Here is a 23679-nt window from a genome sequence, read left to right as displayed (position 1 = left end):
CACTATTACATATACACCTGAACAAAGATTTGATCATCTGGCACAGTTTGTTTCCACAGTTTTGCATCCAGAAATTAGAATCGGGCTTCCCTTCCATCTCTGCATCCTGCTATGGACCGCCTTCCAGAATGCTCTAACTTTGATACAGCTCCACCACACGTGCCCCATGGTCCCTCTCAGGCCACACCCCCTCCAGCACAAACCAGATGAGGTTGGGTATATTCACTGAAGGCGATCAGGAGTGAGGTACCATCTATATAACACCTTCACTGCATTCTCCTTAAGCAGCACGTGGGTTGACACACCTGCCACTGCTCGTTTTATTCTCTCCCACTCTGTCTTCCCCAGGGTCACACCAAGTTCCACCTCCCAACCCTTCCTGTGGCGACTATAACTTGGAACCTGTGCGCCGACACACCTATATAGACAACCGATCAGGCCTCGGGAGGTGATAAGTTTTTCACAGGTCTCCTCTAAGGAGGTTTTTTTCCGCTTAATTACTGAGCTAACTGCCTCGTTTCGAAGGAAATGTGATAGTTGGTAGTATGCAAACTCGTCCCCCTCCACCACCGTGTAACCCGACTTTAGAGCTGCAAAATTGAGCATAGTAGTACCTTCAAACATTTGATCCCATGTTCTTAGACCCTCCCCATACCACCTAGTGAAGACCCCCTTCGTGTTCCCTGGCAAGAATAAGGGATTGTATGCTATTGTACGCCACATAAGTGCCCCCAACGACGTGCCCATTGTCTATCAGGATAGTCTTGGTACCATTCTACAGCTGCCTTCCCCTGGGCCGCCCTGTAGTACCAGAGGACATCCGGGACACCCAGCCTTCCTCTCTTCCTTTCCTGATACAGTAAGGAACGCGCTAACCGTGGGTGCTTTCCGGCCCAGACGAAATGCACTATACGATCCTGTAAAGATGCAAGAAATCACCTTTGCAGCATGACAGGTAACACTTGAAATAAATATAGAAGACGGGGCAGTACATTCATCTTGACAGTGGCTATCTGTCCAAACCAGGAAACCTCCTGTTCCCCCCGATCTCTCCATAACCTCCACAACGGTTCTGACCAAACCTTTGTAGTTAGTCGAGAAAAGCTCTGATAGTTCCGAAGTCAGGTTTACCCCCAAGTATCTGATTTGTCTGCTAGCCCAGCTGAATGAAAAAGACGACTATAAGTCCGCCACTACTTCCTCAGTTAAAGTGGCATTCAAAGCCTCAGACTTCACCATGTTTACTTTAAACCCTGACACTGCGGAGTGTCCAGGAAACGTGGACTGAGGTCGAGTCACGTACAACAGGGCGTCATCCGCAAAGAGTGCAATTTTGTGTGTTCTCCCTGCCACACGAGCACCCGAGGTCTCCGGGTCCTGTCGTATCCGTGAAGCAAACGGCTCCATGACCATAGCAAATAATAGGGGGGACAGGGGGCACCCCTGCTGCGTGCCTCTGTACAGCGTAAACAGATCCGAGTTACTTCCATTAACTTTCACACAGGCTCTAGGGGAATTATAGAACACCTGTATCCACCCCCTAAACTTCGCACCAAATCCCAGGACCTCCAACACCTTATACATAAAAGACCAGTGGACCCTGTCAAAGGCTTTTTCTGCGTCTAATCTTAGGAGACACAGAGGTCTCCGGTTTCTCTTTGCCCAGGTACATGAGATCTAGTGTGCGCCTAATATTATCCATCGCCTTACGGTGTGGCACAAAGCCCACTTGATCTGGGTGCACTAGGGTCGGGAGCAGGGGTGCCAGTCGGTTTGCCATCACTTTTGCTAGTATTTTAACATCTGCATTTAGTACAGAAATAGGCCTGTAGGAGCCACACTCACTATGGTCCTTACCTGGGTATCACCGCTATCCACGCCTCCAACATTGAGGGAGGCAGGGTCCCCCCAGCCTCAACCTGGTTGAACAGGTCCGCAAGTAGCGGCGCCAGCTCGGGTGCATACTTCTTATAAAACTCGTTAGGGAATCCATCTAGTCCAGGACTTATAAGATGGCATACCTATGGGGTAACTGGCTTCTCCAACAGTTCCTGATGCTGACTAGTCAACGGGGAGAGGTCACAATCTAGCAGAAACTTCTCCACAGATTCCAAAGGAGAATTAATCTCCTGCTCATAAAGTGCTTGATAATACTCCCCGAAGTGTTTTCGAATATGTGCAGAATTACGTAACAAGCCGCCCTTGCAATCTCGCACCTGTTTAATCATTCGATCCACTCACTGCCTATGTAACCGTATAGTAAGGAGGCGTCCTGCTTTTTTTTGCAAACTCATAGGATCTCACCCCTTGCCTCGCCCACAACAGGTCGAGCTGCTCTGAATATATGGAGTCCAACAACATTCTCTCTCTACACAGTTCTTGCCATACCTGTGATGACCTATGTGCCTCGTGCTGGTTCTCCAGTAAGTGTATTTTCCCCAAACAGGCCGCTATTTGTGCCCTACGCGCTTTTGAGCGTTTGCTAGCTAGCTGCAAGAAGTAACCCCTAGAGACCGCTTTCATGGCGTCCCACACGACATGTAGTGCGGGGCCTGAGTCGATGTTAAGCTCCAGGTACTCTTTTAACATCTTTCTATATCCCACCACCACTTCTCCCTCCTGTAGCAGGCTAGTGTTTAGTGTCCATCTCTTGTTCTTTGTTTCTTTGTTTCAGCCCTTATATTAGGCAAGGTTACCCACACTGGGGCATGATCCGATATTGTCATACTACTAATTCCAGCATCAGGCCTCCTTTCTACCAAAGAGGTATCCAGGAAAATATAGTCAATTCGGGAATACAAGTCATGCACAGGTGAGTAGAAAGTGGGAGATCGGTGCTGGGGCCGATTCTGTTCAATATATTTGTGAGTGACATTGCCGAAGGGTTAGAAGGTAAAGTTTGCCTATTTGCGGATGATACTAAGATTTGTAACACAGTGGACACCCCGGAGGGAGTGGAAAACATGAAAAAGGATCTGAAAAAGCTAGAAGAATGGTCTAAGGTTTGGCAATTAAAATTCAATGCGAAGAAATGCAAAGTGATGCACTTAGGGAGTAGAAATCCAAGAGAGGCGTATGTGTTAGGCGGTGAGAGTCTGCTAGGTACGGATGGGGAGAGGGATCTTGGGGTCATAGTATCTGAGGATCTGAAGGCGATGAAACAGTGTGACAAGGCGGTGGCCGTAGCTAGAAGGTTACTAGGCTGTATAGAGAGAGGTGTGACCAGCAGAAGAAAAGAGGTGTTGATGCCCCTGTACAAGTTGTTGGTGAGGCCCCACCTGGAGTATTGTGTTCAGTTTTGGAGGCCGTATCTTGCTAAGGATGTAAAAAGAATTGAAGCGGTGCAAAGAAAAGCTACGAGGATGGTATGGGATTTGCGTAACAAGACGTATGAGCAGAGACTTGCGGACCTGAACATGTATACCCTGGAGGAAAGGAGGAACGGGTGATATGATACAGACGTTCAAATATTTGAAAGGTATTAATCCGCAAACGAACCTTTTCCGGAGATGGGAAGGCGGTAGAATGAGAGGGCATGAAACGAGATTGAAGTGGGGCAGACTCAAGAAGAATGTCAGGAAGTATTTTTTCACGGAGAGGGTGGTGGATGCTTGGAATGCCCTCCCGCGGGAGGTGGTGGAGATGAAAACGGTAACGGAATTCAAACATGCGTGGGATAAACATAAAGGAATCCTGTGCAGAAGGAAGGGATCCTCAGGAGCTTAGCCTAGAATGGGTGGCAGAGCTGGTGGTTGGGAGGCGGGGCTAGTGCTGGGCAGACATATACGGTCTGTGCCGGGGCTGGTGGTTGGGCGGCGGGGATAGTGCTGGGCAGACTTATACGGTCTGTGCCAGAGCTGGTGGTTGGTAGGCGGGGTTGGTGGTTGGGAGGCGGGGATAGGGCTGGCCAGACTTATACGGTCTGTGCACTGAAGAGGACAGTACAAATAAAAAAGTAGCACATGTGAATTTGTCTTCTTGGGCGGACTGGATGGACCGTGCAGGTCTTTTTCTGCCGTCATCTACTATGTTACTATCTGCTCTGTGTGTCAGTCTCCACAGGTCCAAGGCGCCAAGGGAATAAGCCATAGATTCCAGCGCTTGCGCCTCCTTTTTCCCCTCCATCCTTGCTGCCCCTGATCAATCTAACCCAGGGTTAACCACTGCATTAAAATCGCCCTCAATATTAGGGAACCCTTGACAAAAGTTGCCAAAGAATTCCGTACCCTTGCAAAGAACTCCACCTGACCGCTATTAGGGGCATATATCGATGCCACCGTTAGGTCTCCCTGATCCAATTTTACATGTAAGAATATGAAACGCTCTCCCGGGTCTCTTTTAACCTGCACTACCTGAGCCACCACAGAAGAATGCATCAGTATCGCTACCCCCCCTTTTTTTTGAAACCTCAGTGGAGGCAAAGTATGCCCCCAGGTAGCCAGTGCAGGAGAGAAGTTTTTCATGTTTGCGGCGCAGGTGTGTCTCCTGCAGAAGAACTATATGCGGTTGGAGCTGGTGCAGTTCCCTATAAAGTTTCTGTCTCTTCTGGGGCATATTCAGTCCCTTAACATTATATGATACTATCTTCAAATCACTACTCATTTCTCACTGTTTATAAAGCATATATCAGCAATATACATCAGACATCTTACTTTCCATTTTTGAGTGACCCGTCTCTTTAGCTTCAAGACTAACCTCCGGGTGGGATTCAAAGAAGTTACCCACCGCACTCACACACCCCAGCCCCATGCCCCTCCTCCCCTCGCCCCTTTGTGATTCTTTATTCCTCCATCACCAGTCCCACACTCCTGCCTCCCTCTGCAAACCAGCACCCCCACGCATCTTTACTGCGCGTATCCACATCATTTCCTTCTCTGCGCATCACTCATACAGTTCGCACATCTGATTCACACATCCCTCAAAACTATAAGACAGGCAATAAACTGTCCCCGTTCCAGCCTTGGTCCTTTTAACAAAACATGAAAAACTTGAATTTTATACTAGTTACCCCTTTGCTCAGTCCTTTTGCCTCCCATCCAGCTCAGTCCAACCCTCTCATCTCTTAGATTTGCCACGCCGTGCAGGTCCTGGACCTTGCTGCCATCCCTGGAGTTTAGCCCTGGTTGTTGATGCCGTCTCCCCCAGTGGAACAGTGGAGCTCACCAACTCTGCTGCATGCAGGGCTTCCCATGCCTCGTTAGCGATCGTACTCTGTATTTACTTCCCTTCAGAGAAAAGTTCAAAGAAAAGGGAAAGCCCCACCTATATTGTAGTTGGTTCTTAATTAAAATGTCCAGTGAAGGCTTCATCTGGCGCCACTGCTGCAATGTGTACTGCGATAAATCTTGATATACCAAAATCTTAGCCCCTCCATATTCCAAGTTCTGCTCCTTCTGCGCACAGGCCATGATCTGTTCCTTGACTTCATATTTGTGGAATCGCACTATAATATCGCGCACCTGCTGCTCCTTGCGCGCGCCCAGTGCTCTGTGGGCTCTATCAAGTTCCACTAGTTTTTCACCAGCCTCAAGGCCCAGTAATGTAGCACACATGGTTTGCACGATCGTCAGGACATCTTCCGAATCTCCCCCCTCCGCGACTCCACGAAACTGGAGGTTGTTTCGTCGTCCTCTATTCTACAGATCGTCCAGCTTATATTCTAGGTCTGTGCTCTTTTTTTTCCAATTCATGTAGCATGGTGTTATGTTTAGTCAGCGTCTCTGCATGCTCCTCCAGCTTTAACTCGGCATCCTCCACCCTGCCCCCCCAGCTCACGGAGGTCCATACTCAACAAATCCATTCGCTCTAGTATCTCATCCTTTAAATGCTTAATCTCATCTTGAATATTGGATAAGAACTTTTGCAGTTCACTGGATATACCTTTTTTTTGAGGGCGGGTTTCGTGTCTCGGCCAGAGACAAGGCCGAATCAGAGTCAGACGGTGAGGCTCGTTCTGGGGATTCGTGGCACTTGGTGGTCTTTCCCGCCATGTTTTTCTCCAACTTCTCACCTTCTTTCTTGCGCATTATGGGAGTTTTGCTAATAGCAATTTCTGTTAGAGGGAGACTTCAGCTAGCCTTTACCACCTTATTCTCCCACTGGCGAACTCTGTTTAATGCTTATTTCAGGCACTGGGAGACGGAGCTTCAAAACTAGGATGCCATTTCGCCCGATGACGTCACTTCCTCCTTAAATTAAAAAAAAAAAGGACTAATAGTTTTAAGGTGCTCAGACTATCTGAGGGACTATTCTTAAGGGTGAGGGGCAGTGTTCTATAAACCCCCTCACACCTTTCTTCGATGAGTGGTTCTGAGCCATTCTTAGGGGGGAGCTGGCGCAGATGCTGCAGTTGCAAACCACTCAGGCATCCAGAGCGCTTGCATGAACCATAGATCAAACTCAGGTTCTTCCTGAGGCTCCTTCCATACTGGTGCAGAGATCCTTGATGCTGGCTCCTTGAGGGGTGTCGACCTAGATGCGTACAGTACTGCTCTTGACATTGGAGGCAGAAGCTTCCCAGGAGTCAGAAAGTGGTGCTCTTCGTGGCGTGGACATAGATCCACTGAGTCAAGTCTGGCACAGACTCATTCAGTACAACCTCAATATGGTGAAGAGTCTAAATGGAACTACTCATGGGATTCAGAGGAGGACCCACATTACTTCTCAGAGGAGGAGTCTTATGGGATACCTTCTGATCCCTCCCCATCTCGAGAGACATAAATCTCCTCCTGAAGAATTTTTTCACCGGTTTTATCAGGGAGATTTATTTATTTATTTTAACATTTATACCCCTCATTATCCTAAACACACTCTAGTTCAGTGTGGCTAACAGTAAATAAACAACAGACAAGGTTTACAAAGCCATAAATAAAATATCAAATATAGACTATTGATGGCCAGTTGCAATGTAATATACTCCATTAATGGATAGAAACCTCTCAGAGGAGAGTTTTCAGTCTTTTACAAAATACCAAGTAATCAGGCTGACCCTTGATTGCCACTGGCAGTGAATTCCACCACTTAGCACCCTGATATCTAAAGTCAGCAGTGAACTGACTTATAACACACTCTCTTGCAATCTGGAAGATGAAGTCTAAGGTGGTAGTCCCTAGAACCAGAGGTTATATTGTGTAGGGGAATAGTTATTAAGGGCTGCATATAATCCAGTGTCATGCTATATAATATTTGAAAGACAAAAACACTTAATTTAAAAATAATCCTGGCTGTAATGGGCAACTACTGCAGCTTGCATAATAATGGAGTGGTTCTATGAAAACACGATACCTTGAGGACAAGCCTAGCTGCAGTTTGTAGCCTTTTTAGGACACCCTTCTTACATCCATCATAGATGGCATTGCAGTAATCGAACTGAGTTAAAACCAAAGATTGAGCTAGCAGTCTAAAGATGTCTGTCAAGAAATATGATCTGATTCTCCTCAGCTTTCAAAGAAACCTGAAGGCTTTTTTCACTACTGAGGAAACCTGAGGCTCAAACTTGAGGTGACTGTCAATTAATACACCCAGTACCCTAAGCGTAGAGTCTAGGGGGTATGACACATTTTCAATAGTCTATAAACAAAAACTGGGAAATTCCAAACCCGTTTAATGTAAATTCTACTATCAAAAAATGGTTTGAAAAATAAATCCAATTCAGTGGTGTAGCACCCTGTAACTCAGTAATCCACAATCGGGATAATCTCTAGTAAATAAACAAGGAACCTCAAATCTCCTCATGGAGAACACACTGCTGCTTTAGCTTGGTCCACCATTTAAATAAGGAGTAGAGTACTATCACTGGTTCCAGTGAGGAAAAGAAGAGAAAAAAAGCCAACCGCAAAAACTCATACTTACATGAGAAAACCGGATGGCATAAAAACTCTCCTTCCCCTTCACTTACTACAGAGTTAAACTAGGTGAAAACACCCCTCCTACAATGTATCCCCCCAAAACCACTCATCAATTATTTAAAGCCTGACCCCTTAAACTAAAAACTACCCCCCTGATGTACAAAATGAAACAAGAACTAAAGGAAAATCGCAGGATTATTACACCCCCATAAAATGTACGATGTCCTCAGAAACTGCAGGCTTAATCAACCTACGTAATCTTTGCAGAAGTCAATTTTCCTCACGTCCACTTTCCACAACACCAGTCACTTATCTGTATGTTAGTAACTCAGGGCTCGGTTCGTTATATGAATCCAGGCTGATGATAATCCAACATGGAGTAGACACCAAACTGTTCAGTTGCCTTACACACCATCCCTTCAACAAGTGCGCCTTGTTTCGCCGATATCCAGGCTGCTTCAGGAAGGTTCCTATCTCGGATCTTTACATAGACCTCTCAAAAATAACCGAACTGACTCAAAATTAATCACTGCATGCACTGTCAAAATGGCAGTCAATACTGTCAATAGTAAAATTATTATATGCAGTACGGCCAAAAGGGTTGGTTACCACAAGAAATGTAGTCTCATCTCTATTTAACTTAAATTTGGAAGCCCAGGATTCCAACAGATCCAGACCCAGCGTATTGACTGTCCTGGACTATGAGTCTCCTCCTAAGGAAGAGGTCACTGTACCATTGCCTGCATCCAGTTCTACCAGCTCTACACGAGCCTTTACTTGCAGTCTTCGGTCCACAGTACACTGTCTTGTGGATTTTCTCCCACAGGAGCAGGTCACAGAGCTTTGCCAGTTGGCCAGCAAGCAGCAGGAGTGTAGAAAATATCTGACCAGGGGCGTGTATGACTCCTTTGATTATAGCAGTCAAACAAAGAGTGGAAGGCACTAATATAAGGTCCCAGAACGGCGATGGTCAACTTTATTCTTAATGGTCAAAAGGTCTGTTCATAATACAGTCTAAAATACAATAGACAGGATGCGCTTGACAATCAAATCCCAGCACAGGACATGTTTCATTAGAAAATGCTTTCATCTGGGGTCCTCATAAGAAAATTAAAATAAAAACAAATTAATAATAAACATAAAGAAACTCTACAAGGTAACAAATTATACAAAAGAAAAAAAGACAAGTGAAGTGTGAAAATACAAACCAAGAGGGGAAGATAGGTGACAAAAACCAACAAGAAAAAAGAGAATGAAAAAATACGCAATCAAATAAGTGACCATGCGCCAATGTAAAGTAGAAGATAATTTACAGAAAATTTACAGTAAAAGATAAATTGTGCCAACGGTATAGGAGGAAGGGATGTGTGTTCGTATGAACCAAAAAGCTAATGAAGGTATGTGCACATGTGAACCAAAAATCTAGTGAAGATTAACCTAATGTGAAAAGCATATAAACACCAATGTGGTGGAAAGCAATCAAAGCTTATGGTGACCATAGAAAAAAACATGTGAATACCTATCAGAGCTGCAGCCGATGTTTAGTAACTGCAGTTTGCAGTGAATGTTAAACAGGAAATACAAGCAACAAATGTGCTGCTCTAAAAAATAAAAATAAAACCAATAAATAGAGTATCCCAAGAATGATAAAAATGATAAATCAACAATATGACCATGTCAGACCATTATCTGGCACAGCATCGATAATAAGAGGGGAAAACACATTGCAGTTAAAAATTGTCGGGCAATTGTCTAACATACGATATCTTCAATAAAGTATTTTGGATATTACACTGATCTGCTGGTTTGTTCTCATTTGTCCAACATAAAAACATCTTGAATATCTCCTGTACCTCTCCAAGTCTGGTTTGAAAACCAGCTCTTTAAGGGTTCAACTCAATGCAATTAGTGCTTATCACCATGTGGGAGGTAAGCCCATCTCTGTACAGCCTCTAGTTGTTTGCGTCATACGAGGTTTGTTATTGACAAAACCCCCTATCAGACCTCCAACTGTGTCATAGAATCTCAACGTTGTCTTCACCCAGCTGATGAAAGCTCTTTTTGAGCCACTTGATTCCTGTCATATGAAGTATTTGACCTGGAAAGTTGAGTTTCTAGTGGCGTTCTCTTCAGCTCACAGGGTCATTGAGCTTCAGGCCCTAGTAGCTGACCCACTTTTCTTTATTGTCACCACAGTAGAATAGTTTTCAGCACACACCCTACATTCCTTCCTAAGGTAGTGTCAGACTTCCATCTTAATCGTTCTACCAACATTTTTTGCAAAACCACATGCCCATCCTGGCAAGAATGTACTGCATACCTTATACTGCAAGTGAGCATTAGCCTTCTATCTGGAGTGGACTAAAGCCCATAGACAGTTCTTCCAGCTTTTTGTTTCCTTTGACCCAAACAGGATGGGGTTAGCCATTGGCAAATGCACAATTTCCAGTTGGCTAGCAGGTTGCATTTCCTTTACTTTTGTCCAGGTTGGGCAGACTGTAGAGAGAGATTTCAAGGCTAATAATGTCAGAGCCATGGCTACATTGGTAGCCCACTTGAGGTCAGCCTCCATAGAGGAGATTTGCAAAGCTGCAATGTGGTTATATGTCTTCACATTCACATCTCATTACTACCTTGAGCAGAATACCCGATGAGACAGCCGGTTTGGGCAAGCAGTCCTACAGAATTTATTTGGTGTCTAAATTCAACGCCACCCCCTAGGCCCAGTTTTCTTCTATTCCAGGCTGCATCTCCACAACTTGTAAACAAATTATTTCAGGGTGATTGAATAACAGGTCTCAACGTTTCAAATCCCTTTTGTCCTAGCATTGTTATTTTCATTGAGCCTGGTAGCTAGGGATTCTCACCTGTGAGAATACGACAGCCTTTTGTCCTCTGAGAAAGCAAAGTTACTTACCTGTAGCGGGTGTTCTCCAAGGACAGCAGTCCAAGTATTCTCATATACTCTCCCACCTCCCCTTGAGTTGAATTCTTTAGCTGTTTACAATGACTGAGGGACCTGCACTCATATGGTGAGCGGGAAGGCTCTAGCACATGCACAGTGGGGCGCTGCTAGAAAGTTCTTGATCTCGCTAGTCAGCATCCGCACTGGGCTTCATCAGATGATGTCGCCCAGCTGCAAGAAAACTTGGCCTGCTATCGTCAGAGAACACTTGCTACAGGTGAGTAACTTTGCTTTATATACATGTGCTTATTTTGTACCTGTGGTAATGGAGGGTTAAGTGACTTGCTTAGAGTCACAAGAAGTTGCAGTGAGATTATTCGCAATTAAAAATTGTAGTCATAATGCAGCCCTAATATTAAACATAGCACCACTGTCGCTTACTTTTTCTCTTTTGATCTTCTCTTTCAGCCTCAGGATCACTGGGCTTTTCTTCAGATGTCTTTATCATGGACACAATAGGAGGTGGGGAAGTGAGCCTGGGAGAGTTGGCTGACCTGACCGTAATCAATGAAAATGACCTTGGCTGTGATGTGAGTAATTTTCTCTGCCATTTGACCTATGTCCCCCTAGAGTCTGGAGACAGCATAGGCAACTGGGGGGGGGGGGGGGGTCTGTGTGCCCTCCACCCATCCTTTGGCTTTGACTATGGCTATGTGAATGGCATAGGTAGCAGGGCTCTCTATACTGTAACCTCAAGCGCCCCTGACTCATCTCTGGGGATGGCATAGGAAACTTTATTCTGTCTCTGTAGCTCCTGGACAGTAAAGATACATTTAAGAAGACGTGGAACCCCAAGTTCACACTACGGAGTCACTACGATGGGATTCGGTCACTGGCATTTCACCATGTGGAGTCGGCACTAGTGACGGCATCTGAGGATGGAACATTGAAGCTCTGGAACCTACAGAAGGCAGTCACTGGAAAGAAGTGAGAACAGGGATGAGAGGGGGAAGGGCTAGTAAGAGGTTCGTATAGATTGGCTGACTGGAAGTGGCCAGACTATCCAGAAACTAGGGTTAGTGGTAGACGGACAAATACGTTCAATAGACTGCATGATCTATTATGGCTTATATATAAGAATTTACCTGAAAGGTTTGGTAATTGGATTTGCTTTCATGGAGGAAGCAAGGTGTTGTAGACACTCCTAAATTCTGCTCGTTTCTAACTTATTGCATCTTTGGTTCTTAAGGTAGTTTGCATGAAATGTACATATTTTGTTTTAACTCCCTGGCATTTATAAAAACATTATAATTATCAAGAAACCAAAAACACTGATTTTTATTTGTTAATGCATTGGAAAGGGAGTGAGATTGGGTGTTGAAGTTGTTGGGCTGTTTTGCTCAGGGGAAGGTAACATGCACTCACTGTTTGGAGGGGAAGGAAGAGTTGGCATGCAGAACTGCTTGCTAGGAATTTCTTTGATTTTGGGGGGGATGGCTGTCATTTACAGTGCAATAGAGTGTGTGTGAAGCTGTTTTTTCCTGGAAAGCAAAGAGGTATATTTGTAGTGTGTGTGTTTGATGGGGAGAATATTTTTGTACTCTGTTTTTCTTGGAGGGAGGGGTTAAAGGGAAGTATACATAGCACTTCTCTAGGGAGATAAAGGATGGGGCACGGTGGAATTGGCATTATGTAAGACTCTGTCTCTCCCTAGGAATGCTGCCCTTGATGTTGAGCCAGTGTATGCTTTCAGGGGTCATAGGTGAGTACTGAAATTTTAAACAGTTCCTGTCCTTATGCTGCTGTCTGTTTCAGCTATGCCAGATCTCTTCCTTTTAATACAATGTTTTGTATCTCACAAACAAGTCATACAGCTATACTGAGGGCACTACTAATGAAAGAAATTGGGGCAAGACAAAGCAAGAGGCTGAGGCAGAGAGGAACAAGGGAGGACAAGCTGAATAGAGTGTAGCAAGACCATGAATACATTTTGGATTTGAATGTGGTGCAGATGCTAACAGGGAGGCAGTGAAGCAAGCAAAGCTGCCAAGTAACAACAGAGTAGAACTGGTGCCACATAAAGGCTAATGCATGGACCCCAGAAGACCAACAAGTAATCAAACAAATAATTCAGCATGTAAGAGAAAGTGATAGGTGTCAAGTGGAGAAACAAAACTGATGACAAAGGAAAGAGCAGAAGATTAATATCAGAGTTACATCACTATTCAGCCCAGGACTGCTGTATAATGAAGGTAAGGTATGCAGTCAGTATTAAACTGAAAAGTAGGTTGGGCACATGGCCAGGTGTAGGAAAGTAAAGAGCTTAAATTTCAGAAGGGTTCAGCAGTGGGAATTGTAAGTGTACTTGCTGTAATAGCCAAAAGACAAGAAGAGAATTTGATGTAGGAGAAAGAGAATTGTGTGTTGTCAAAAGAGCAGAGGGGCCATAAAGCTGGTTATATTCAGAGCAAATCCAGAATGGTTCACTGTGGGACCCTTCCTCATATGGTGAGGATGGATCGGAACAATTGCTGTAAATCAGCACCTGCCAGAATGTTACTGAGGGGATAGGGTGGTTTGGGGGGGAACCAAGCATGGATTTGGATGACAATGGAGGACTGGGCAGTGGTTTGGAGGATAAATCAAAGAATCCAGGAGGACAAGGAGAGCATAGTAACATAGTGAAATGGCTTATCCAGCCTTCCCACCAAAGATGTACAATAAAGAACTAGACAGACCCACTTCCTTTCCCCATGTTACTCATTCTTTCAAAGTTCTTCCACTGTTGTTCCATGCAGGATACTCCTAGTGCTTTTTTTTTTTTTTTTTTTTTTTTTTTTTAGATCCAATAGAATCATGCCATTGACTTTTAAGATTGTAACTTCAACTGTCTGGAGGTTAACTCCAATGCTTACTTGCAGTTTTGAGCTGTAACTGTGGTTCCATACATGTTCTGCCCTCTCACTGGGTGTGATTGGCATGCAGTCTAAACCAGAATTTACAGCATCACTATGAGAAGACTCAGAATTCTTGAACCCAAATCTTCTTTAATGCTGTGATCAAACAAGGAAAAATAAATTACAGTTCAGATATGCTGGACAAGAGTTTTTGCCTTGTAAATTGGGAGTCTGTTCTCCACCAGCCCTCTGTCCATGCAGGAGAGAAGCTTGGAGTAATTCAACATGCTGAGTAACGATGCTGTTTATACTTTTACACTGGTAAAATCTTGATGTTGTCACAGTAACTTGAAGGCAGTCCTGCAACAAAATACCACATAGGCAGTTTCATTTCACAGAGGAGATATGCTGCAGACTAACTCGACAGACCCGATGGAAAGAGAAAGGGTGGGCAAATTGCCCAGCATGTACAGAGAACAAAGTAAGCCAATAGAAAGAGTCCCATAAGACACAGGGAGTTGGGCATGTACTCTGAAAGAGCCTATCACAGGGAACTGCAGGATTACAGGGATTTGTAGTTCCAAGGGCACAACCCAATTCTCTGCCTTCATGCAAATAGGGGGGGGGGGGGGGGGAGAAAGAGGCAGAAAAATGCAATTTACTTGGTGCTTAATTTCTGTCCTTTTGTCACTTGGCATTCTTTGTGTTTATCCTGCAGTTTTAAAAGCAGATGAGCAAGAACTAGCAGACATGCAAGATACATAAATGGGTGGAGAAGAACAGTCAGGAGAAATTAGGTGGTCTAAATCTGGATTAGGACGTCTCAAGAGCTTCATTGGGAACAAGGAGTTTTAGTGGTAGCTTGCAAAGATTTGCAAGAAGACAGGAAACCCAAGTGTTAAACATACAGTCGAGCCAAGATTTTAAATAAATAAAAAAAGGAAAGGAAGGAGACTAATTTAAAGAAGGGGCAGTAGGTTCTTAGATATTCTTTTTTCATTTTAAGCAGCTCATTTGGATAAATATGTTCAAGATTTGTTGTTTGGTCAGTTTTGTCAGCAAGTAAAAGCATATTTATGTAGGAAATTTATTTTAGATAATAACGATTAGTAAAATTGTTACTTTTATCAGTATATTCCATATTTTTATTTTAGTATATTCATAATTTTTTTTATTTCCTGGAAATGTCCAGCTTCTTTGCAAATATGATCTGCATTGAACTGAAAGGTATATGGCGGAATATAAGTTTTAATGTTAATTATGTATGCAGCTGCGGAATCCTTTGGGAGCTTTGTAGAGGAGAGGAGGAAGCAGCAAGGGAACTTAGAAGGTAGAAGGTGAGATGGAGGTGGGGGTTAGCAGTTTTCTGTTGACAAGAGCCCAGAAAGACCAGTGGAGTGATAAGTGACTGAATTGAATGGGGTGTACGTACTATAGACAAGAATTAAAGATGGAACCAGCCCAATGTATTTATTTTAGACAGTTGATAACCGTGTTCTCTTTATTTTTTGCTCAGTGTTTATTTTTGTTTCTGTTGCTTCTTTCATCCCTTTTTTGGCCTGCATTCCAAAGAGAAAGAAGCCTTATACGATCACTTATATGTGTGGATATGCATAGATTTGAGTTAAAAAAAAAAGAAAAACCCACTACTAGTTAATTAATAATAATATAGAGTTGGAAATTTTGAGCACCTAAAAATTTGTGGAACTTGTCTCTGCAGATGGAGCTGCTGCCTCTGTAGCAAGCCTGTACTTAGAATTCAGGAACCACTTCAGTCCAGGGTAGCTTCCCTGCTCATATAGAAAGGGAAGAAAGGGAGTTGTTTTTTTTTTTTTAAATAAATTTAGATGACTCGTGCCTTTTAATTTGGAAGTTCAAGGTGAGTTATATTCAGGTACAGAAGATAATTTGCCTGTCCGAAGAGGGCTTACAATCTAAGGGCCTCTTTTACTAACCTGTATTAAAGTGTAAAAATGTGCTAATATGCATTCATATGCAATCATTGTGGTTCCCCCTTCCCAAGCAGATGGAGCCAGAGAAAAAACAGCTGAGCACTGACTTTGCTCCCCTTATAGAGTGCTGATGCTACATTCAACTCCTCTGTATTTCTCTAGCTTCAGCAGATGGTGCAGAGATGTTGCCTGGTGCAACAATTTGAGTGGGTTGCCCTGAGGAAGGCTGTAGGGCCAGATTCCCGGTTTAGCATAGACCATGTCAGGAGGGGATGATAATGACAACAAGCCTTTCTTTATTGTCCACCAGAATGGAGCCAGTGGTTAGGTTTCTCCAGCAGATGGTGCTGGGCATGCCGTACAACTGGTTTCTGAGCTGGACTGGTAGCTCGTGGGTCTAATTGGAGAACTGATAATACAATAGAGTTTGTTGGATGGAGGGGATATCCAGGGCTGTCAGCACTCTCAGGAGACATTCCCCTCTTCTGGTGAGACTAAGCAGTGCTCAACTTACCATCTCCCCACCCCACTTCCCTGCCAGACTGATTAAAAAAAAAAAAAAAAAGCTGAAAGAGGCCTGGTAAGGCAGAAGCAAATTGGGAGGGAACTGTGGCAGACTGTTGCGGTAGCATGCTCCAGGCCCTTCTGGCTGGACCTTAGATACACCAGGAATGTCCCAGAAGCTGGGTCCATGCCTTTTGGTGGGGGCTACTTAATTGAGTGCCAGGAGCAGAATTTATTTTCAGGCTGGGAAGCGCAGCATTCACCACTTGAAGCATTGAGTTTGGTACTTTGTGGCTGAAGCATGGCTGTGTCAGCATGGCCGTGCTGTCAATGGCATCCACATGATTTATTGCAGCTAATTGAGGCACTGCTCATGGTGCAAAGCTAGCAGGTCAGCTCCGGGCAGTGTGGTGTCTGCCATCATGGGGAAGATTGCCAGGAGCTACAGCTTTGACATATCCTTTCGGAACCCCAAATTTGTGAGGCTACTGTGCGGCCGCTAACCCCCATTAAGGGTATTGTCCAAGGAGGGGTGGGCCAAGGTAAACTCTTATCTAATCTATATAGAGCACTGAAAAAGGATGGGGCCTTCTAAACCAGCTTATGTGATTGGGTGAGAAAGAGATTTAGGTGAGAAGTTATCAACACTGCAAGGGACACAAATTTATGAGAGGATTCACCTGGGAGTTCTGTTTGTCAACTTGTTGGAGAATGGGGTAAAAATGCTCTATTGCTGGTACCTTACTTCTCTGAGGTTGGACAAAATGTATCTGGAGAGATCCGAGATGTGTTGGAGGTAGTGTCATGTGTGGTACTTTTAAACCTATTTGATGAGAGTTTCCAGTGGTTCAAAAGTTTGGGGGGGATTGTGCAAAAATGTTGTCTGATAATTTGGGGATTTTGATTTCTGTTACTTTTGAAGAGTTTTTTTTTATTGCATGTTTTTTCTGAATCGATGGATGTGAATCAGCAGAGATTTTTAAGGGCAGCCTTGGCTTCATTGTAAATAGCATTGGCTAGCTGTTGGAATACAATGTGAGTGCCGGACTTCAGTTTGCTGTTTAAGAGACTATGCACTCTTTATTTTCTCTGAAAGTTAACGGCCTTAAGGCATGATAGACTGAGGTCATTTTGCCACTGGTTGGCACATGCGCAATACTGAGCGAGTGGCTAAGGGCCAGTGTTCCTTTTTAGGTGTAGTATTTTGTTAGTGAGTACATATGGCACATGTGGGGGAGTAAATAACTTTGCATTTATTTCTGCAAGAGTGGAGGGTTGATTGGGGGGTTGGGGGAAATTGTGCCAATTTTGAAAGTTAATATTGTGTTGGTTTGTTTATATGTTAAAATAAAAATAAATTAAAAGATTCCCAGAAACGAGCATTGACATGCACTGAGAAGCCCCTGGTGGAGGATCAGATGGCTGTTCTCTCTTGAATGTTTGGAGCTGATCAGAAAAGCATGGGAGAGTTTCTCCCCCTATTAGGACTCTCGGGGTTCTATCCATCCCTCTGCCCTGACTCCTATTTTGGCTGAGGTAGCCTTTGGCTGTTCTGAGCAGTCTGCTGCTCTGGCTTCAGGGGAAGCATTTTCTCCCAATCTTGTCCACTTTCTCCATAGGGCCTTTTTACGAAGTGGCACGAACAAGGGAGTTTCAGCCTCAGATCTTGGAGGACCCGCTGCAGTCCTGGGAGGATTCGGAGGTATAGTCAGAAGTGTCGGGCATAGGATTTGGATGTTTCGGAATAAGATATCTCTTAAAGATGTCACCAAAACAGGGAAGATATGGTATCCCGATAGTGAGGTTGCAAAAGAGACCATAGTAGATCAGGTGTCCTTAAATAAAAATTAGACAACAGATTGTAAATTAATACTGTAAAGTACTGAGCATGATGTAAATAAGAACAACAAACATAGTTTGAAATGTCTATATACGAATGCTAGAAGCCTAAGAAGGGAGAGTTAGAGTATATTGCACTAAATGAAAAATTAGATATAATAGGCATCTCTGAGACCTGGTGGAAGGAGGATAACCAGTGGGGCACTGTCATACGGGGGTACAAATTATATCGTAGTGATAGGGTGGATCGAATTGGTGGAGGAGTAGCATTGTACGTTAAGGAGGGCCTTGAATCAAACAGATTGAAAATTCTGCAGGAAACAAAACACATCTTGGAATCCCTGTGCATTGAAATTCCACGTGTAAAGGGGAAAAGGAAAGTCATAGGAGTGTACTACCGTCCGCCTGGCCAGGATGAACAGACAGATGTACATAAGTAATGCCACACTGGGAAAAGACCAAAAGTCCATCGAGCCCTGCATCCTATCCACGACAAAGGCCAATCCAGGCCAAGGGCACCTGGCAAGCTTCCCAAACGTACAAACATTCTATACATGTTATTCCTGGAATTGTGGATTTTACCCAAGTCCATTTAGTAGCGGTTTATGGACTTGTCCTTTAGGAAACCGCATAGGCGCCCGGTATAAGAGGCTTGGGGAGGCTATGCCTCCCCAGCCACAGCAGGATGGATCAGCTGTTTCTATAGAAATGCTAAATAGTATTAGTAGTAGTTCTCCTGCGAGTCTTGCTGCTCTGGGGGGTTTAAATAGCAGCAGCAGTGAAAGCCGTTTCTAGCCTTGTGTATAACCAGTTGTAATTTGATTATCTTACTGCTGGGAGAGCAGAGCAGGGGGGGTTGGCTGGAGGTGTCCTGGGTTGCCAGGGAGATATTTAACTATGATCATGAATTCCTGCACATGAGCAGTTCACACCAAAGAGACTTGCACTGACCCCTGAAATTTTAAAAGTGCTAAAAATAAGTTTTAAAAGTATTTGCATTAAATCTAATTGCAGAATTTAGGTGATAGGAACTGGGATTGGTATGCTATGTACTCAAATTTGCTCAAGACATATGCAAATTTGTCTGTTTTTTCGGAGGTTCTCATTTGCATATTTGTGGGTAAAAATTGTTGGAAATGTTTACAGCCTTAATGTTAGGGCATGGCTCTGATCAAAAATGTGAACTTTGATCCAAAAACGAAGGGTTTAGCTAGTGTTTTTGACTAAAAAATCCCATTAGAGTGTCTTTATATTAATCTGCATTCAAATAGAGCTTTCTGATTGGATGAGCAGCTCCTGTTAGAAAATCTGCCCGGGAACAGAGAGGAGAGAATCAATGGGTGGGTGGGTGTGGATGGCTGGAGGGGGGGCAGGGGAGAGGAGAGAATCAATGGGTGGGTATGGATGGCTGGAGGGGGGGGGGGCAGGGGAGCGAGGACAAGAAATGAAGAAGAAAGGCAGAAAGTAAAGAAATAAATGGAAAGGAAGCCCTGGAAACGGAGTTAAGAGGACAGATAGCAGCAGAATCGGATACTGGGCCAGCATGATCAGAAAAACAAAGTCACCAGACAACAAAGGTAGAACAGATAATTTTATTTTCATTATAGTGTTTGGAATATGTCCACTTTGAGAATCAGGTGCTCAACATTAAATGTTTATATTTATTTACTTATGTATGGCATTTTATCCCACATTAAACATGAATTAGGATGTTTTGTGGCTCTACATGAGAATTGTGATATTATTAGGGTTACCATATGGTTCCAGAAAAAGGAGGACACTTTGATCCAGTCCAGGTTTTGCTTCCATTGAAAGCAATGGAAGTAAAACCCAGACTGGCTCAATCCGTCCTCCTTTTTCTGGAGCCATATGGTAACCCTAGATATTAAGATCCTTGTTTCATATTGTTGACGGTCTGCATTTTCCTTATGGGTGGTATTGAAAAATGAACTTGCAGAACTATTGTTAGTAATATGTAATTTATCTTTAAAATCGAGTGTGGTACTTGAAGATTGGAGGGTAGCCCACGTAACACCGATATTTAATAAAGGTTCCAGAGGGGATCTGAGAAATTATAGACCGATGAGCCTGATGTCGGTGCTGGGCAAAATGGTAGAGACTATTATAAAGAACAAAATTAGAGAGCATATTCAAAAGCATGGATTAATGAGACAAAGCCAACATGGATTTAGTGAAGGGAAATCTTGCTTCATCAATCTATTACATTTCTTTGAAGGGGTGGACAAACGTGGATAAAGGCGAGCCGGTTGATATTGTGTATCTGGATTTTCAAAAAGCGTTTGACAAAGTACCTCATGGAAGACTCCAGAGGAAATTGAAGAGTCATGGGATAGGAAATTGTGGCCTATTGTGGATTAAGAACTGGTTAAAGGATAGAAAACAGAGAGTAGGGTTCAATGGTCAGTATTCTCAATGGAGAAGGGTAGATAGTGGACTGGACATCATCACGCATGGGTCGTCGTCTGCGACGGCCCAGGAGACCGGGAGTTAAAAGCAAAACTTTTTAAAAATTCTAGAAGCGACGTGGAACGCGCAAGGACAACGCACCGCGCATGCGCAAGTGACTTCCCGCCCGCGCGCTTCCCTCAGTTCTTTTTTTTTTTTCGCTTCACGAGGTGGTAGTGTTTTTTCGCTGCTCCTTTGCGTATTCGGCCCGGGAGAATTTTTTTGTGTTTATCGCGCCCTTCTTTCTTCTTTTTCTTTGATTTTTCCCAGGGGTCTGTGCTGGGACCGCTGCTTTTTAACATATTTATAAATGATCTAGAGATGGGAGTAACTAGTGAGGTAATTAAATCTGCTGACGACACAAAGTTATTCAAAGATGTTAAATCGCTGGAGGATTGTGGAAAAATTACAAGAGGACCTCAAGGGACTGGGAGACTGGGCGTCTAAACGGCAGATGACGTTTAATGTGAGCAAGTGCAAAGTGATGCATGTGAGAAATAGGAACCCGAACTATAGCTACGTCATGCAAGGTTCCACGTTAGGAGTCACCGACCAAGAAAGGGATCTCGGTGTCGTTGTTGATGATACTTTGAAACCCTCTGCTCAGTGTGTTACGGCGGCTAAAAAAGCAAGTAGAATGTTAGGTATTAATAGGAAAGGAATGGAAAACAAAAGTGAGGATGTTGTAATGCCCTTGTATCAGTCCATGGTGTGACCGCACCTAGAATATTGTTTTCAATTTTGGTTGCCGCATCTCAAAAAAGATATAGTGGAATTAGAAAAGGTACAGAGAAGGGCGACCAAAATGATAAAGGGAGTGGTGGGACGACTTCCCTATGAGGAAAGGCTGAAGCGGCTAGGGCTCTTCAGCTTGGAGAAAAGATGGCTGAGGGGAGATATGATAAAGGTCTATAAAATAATGAGTGGAGTGGAATGGGTAGACGTGAATTGTTTGTTTACTCTTTCCAAAAATACTAGGACTAGGGGGCATGTGATGAAGCTACAAAGTAGTAAATTTCAAATGAATTGGTTGAAGCTGGGTTTTTTTTGTGTAACATGTATCACTTCTGTTTTTATTTCTAATAATTTGTTTGTCATTTATAAAATCTTAATAAAATTCATGGATTTAAAAAAAATGAATCTGAGAGAATTTTTCTTCACTCAACTTGTAATTAAAATCAAATTCGTTGCTGGAGAATGTGGTAAAGGCTTGTTAGCTTAGCAGAGTTTAAAAAAGGTTTGGACGTCTTCCTAAAGGAAAAGTCCATAGACTTATTAAATTGGACTTGGGGAAAATTCACTATTTCTGGGATAAGCAGCATAAAATGTTTTTTACTTTTTTGGGATCTTGCCAGGTAGTTGTGACCTGGATTGGCCACTGTTGGAAGCAGGATGCTGGTCTTGATGGACCTTTGGTCTGTCCCATTATGGCAGTACTTATGACTATCAAATGACTTTTTGTCGTCTGAGGTCTTTATTTTTCTCTCCAATTTTAGTTTCTTTTGCTATTTCAACATTACAGTTAAAGGGAGAAGTGAAAAAGACTACTAGAGCCAAAAGAGCATCTTTCAGAATATAGGAAAAAGATTTGAATGAAGAAAATTATGCCATCAATAAAGCTAAACGCTTTTACTTTTCCATGAAAGTAAAATCTGCAGGAAATGATAGCAAAAAGGTAAACCAGCTCTTGAACTCTTTCCTTGCCACCAATAAGCTGGAGACCACCCAAGACGAGCTTCCTTCGGCAGACCTACTTGCTACTTATTTCAATGAGAAAATACGCATTCTAAGATCAACACTATCTAGTTCCCCCACAGCTGTGGACGATTTCCTAAGTGCATTGGATCCACGCACTGATTGTAGTCCAGCCGACCGTACATGGACTGCCTTTAGTAGCATTCTTGCAAATAACGTTTCTAAAGCACTGCAGAAGTTCTCTAACAAGTATTGTGGTCTGGATGTCTGCCCTAGCCACCTTTTAAAAGCGGCTCCACATCGCTTCATCGCTGACCTGACATCTTATCTAAATTACATGCTGAAACAGGGCATTTTCCCTCCTGAGCATGGCAGTATACTTCTCCCACCCATTCCAAAGAATCCAAAGATCAAAGCCGACGTAATTTATAACTATCGACCAGTGGCGTCTATACCACTGATTATCAAAATAATGGAAAGCATGGTAAATACTCAGTTAAATGAATTCCTGGAGACCTTTGATATTCTGCATTACTCACAGTCAGGATTCCGTGCCCAGTATAGCACTGAAACAGTCCTAGTTACCGCCCTGTCAAATTTTAAACGGGAGATATCTGTTGGTAAAAAAATATTACTTCTGCAGTTTGATATGTCTAGCGCGTTCAACATGGTGGACCACAACATCCAACTACATCTACTGGATATCTTAGGCATCGGAGGGAGCGTGCTGCATTGGTTTAAGGGTTTCCTGACATCAAGAACAAACCAGGTCAAAGCCACACCGTCTTTTTCCGCTCCCTGGAAAGCTTCATGTGGGATCCCCCAAGGCTCGCCTCTTTCACCAACATTATTCAATATCATGCTGTTTCCCCTAGCAAACGCACTAGCTAACCTAGGCTTAAATCCATTTATCTACGCAGATGATATAACCATCTACATCCCCTTCTGTTCCTCATTAGCTGAAATCACAGATTTGATTGAAGCGAGTTTTTCCATCATGGATCTGTGGGCTCAGGTGTTTCAGTTTAAGTTAAACAAAAATAAAACTCAGTGTCTTGTCCATTCATCCCTCCATACCAAATTCTCTTCAAGCACCCTTGTTATCAAAGACCAGACACTTCCTATCTCAAAGAGCCTCAGACTTCTAGGTGTTGAGCTGGACCCTCATCTGCTGCTGGACCTGCATGTGCGAGCGGTCACCAAGAGGATGTTCTATGCAATGTGGAGGCTGCGGCGTATTAGATTCTGTCTCACCAGAGAGCTCTTCCACACTCTCGTTCACTGGCTAGTTCTGTCTCACCTAGATTACTGTAGTGGGATATATTCGGGCTGTCAGGAGCACCTACTGAGAAAGTTCCAGACTGCCCAGAATACTGCTGCAAGACTCATCTTGGGAAAATCGCGCTTGGTTCATGCGCAGCCTCTGCGTCTCAATTTACACTGGCTACCAGTAAAAGAACGAATTTCTTTCAAGATCTGCACATTAACACATAAAATAATTTACGGATTAGCTCCAGATTATATGACTCCTTTAATAGATCTACCACCACGAAATGCCATAAAAACAGCTCGCT

General features: G+C 43.6%; 1 protein-coding gene across 1 annotated transcript in view; it reads left to right on the top strand.

The window, feature by feature from the left end:
- The window catches only part of STRN4 (striatin 4), a 96740-nt gene that overhangs the window by 50098 nt on the left and 22963 nt on the right, over positions 1-23679 (top strand). The window contains exons 9-11 of the mRNA XM_030217498.1: positions 11221-11342; positions 11564-11739; positions 12467-12514. Of these exons, the coding sequence (XP_030073358.1) occupies positions 11221-11342; positions 11564-11739; positions 12467-12514 (346 nt within the window). The remainder of the gene's footprint in view (positions 1-11220; positions 11343-11563; positions 11740-12466; positions 12515-23679) is intronic.

This window comes from Microcaecilia unicolor, chromosome 11 (assembly GCF_901765095.1).
Source record: "Microcaecilia unicolor chromosome 11, aMicUni1.1, whole genome shotgun sequence".
NCBI lineage: Eukaryota > Metazoa > Chordata > Amphibia > Gymnophiona > Siphonopidae > Microcaecilia > Microcaecilia unicolor.
This window is presented reverse-complemented; position numbering and strand designations above follow the sequence as displayed.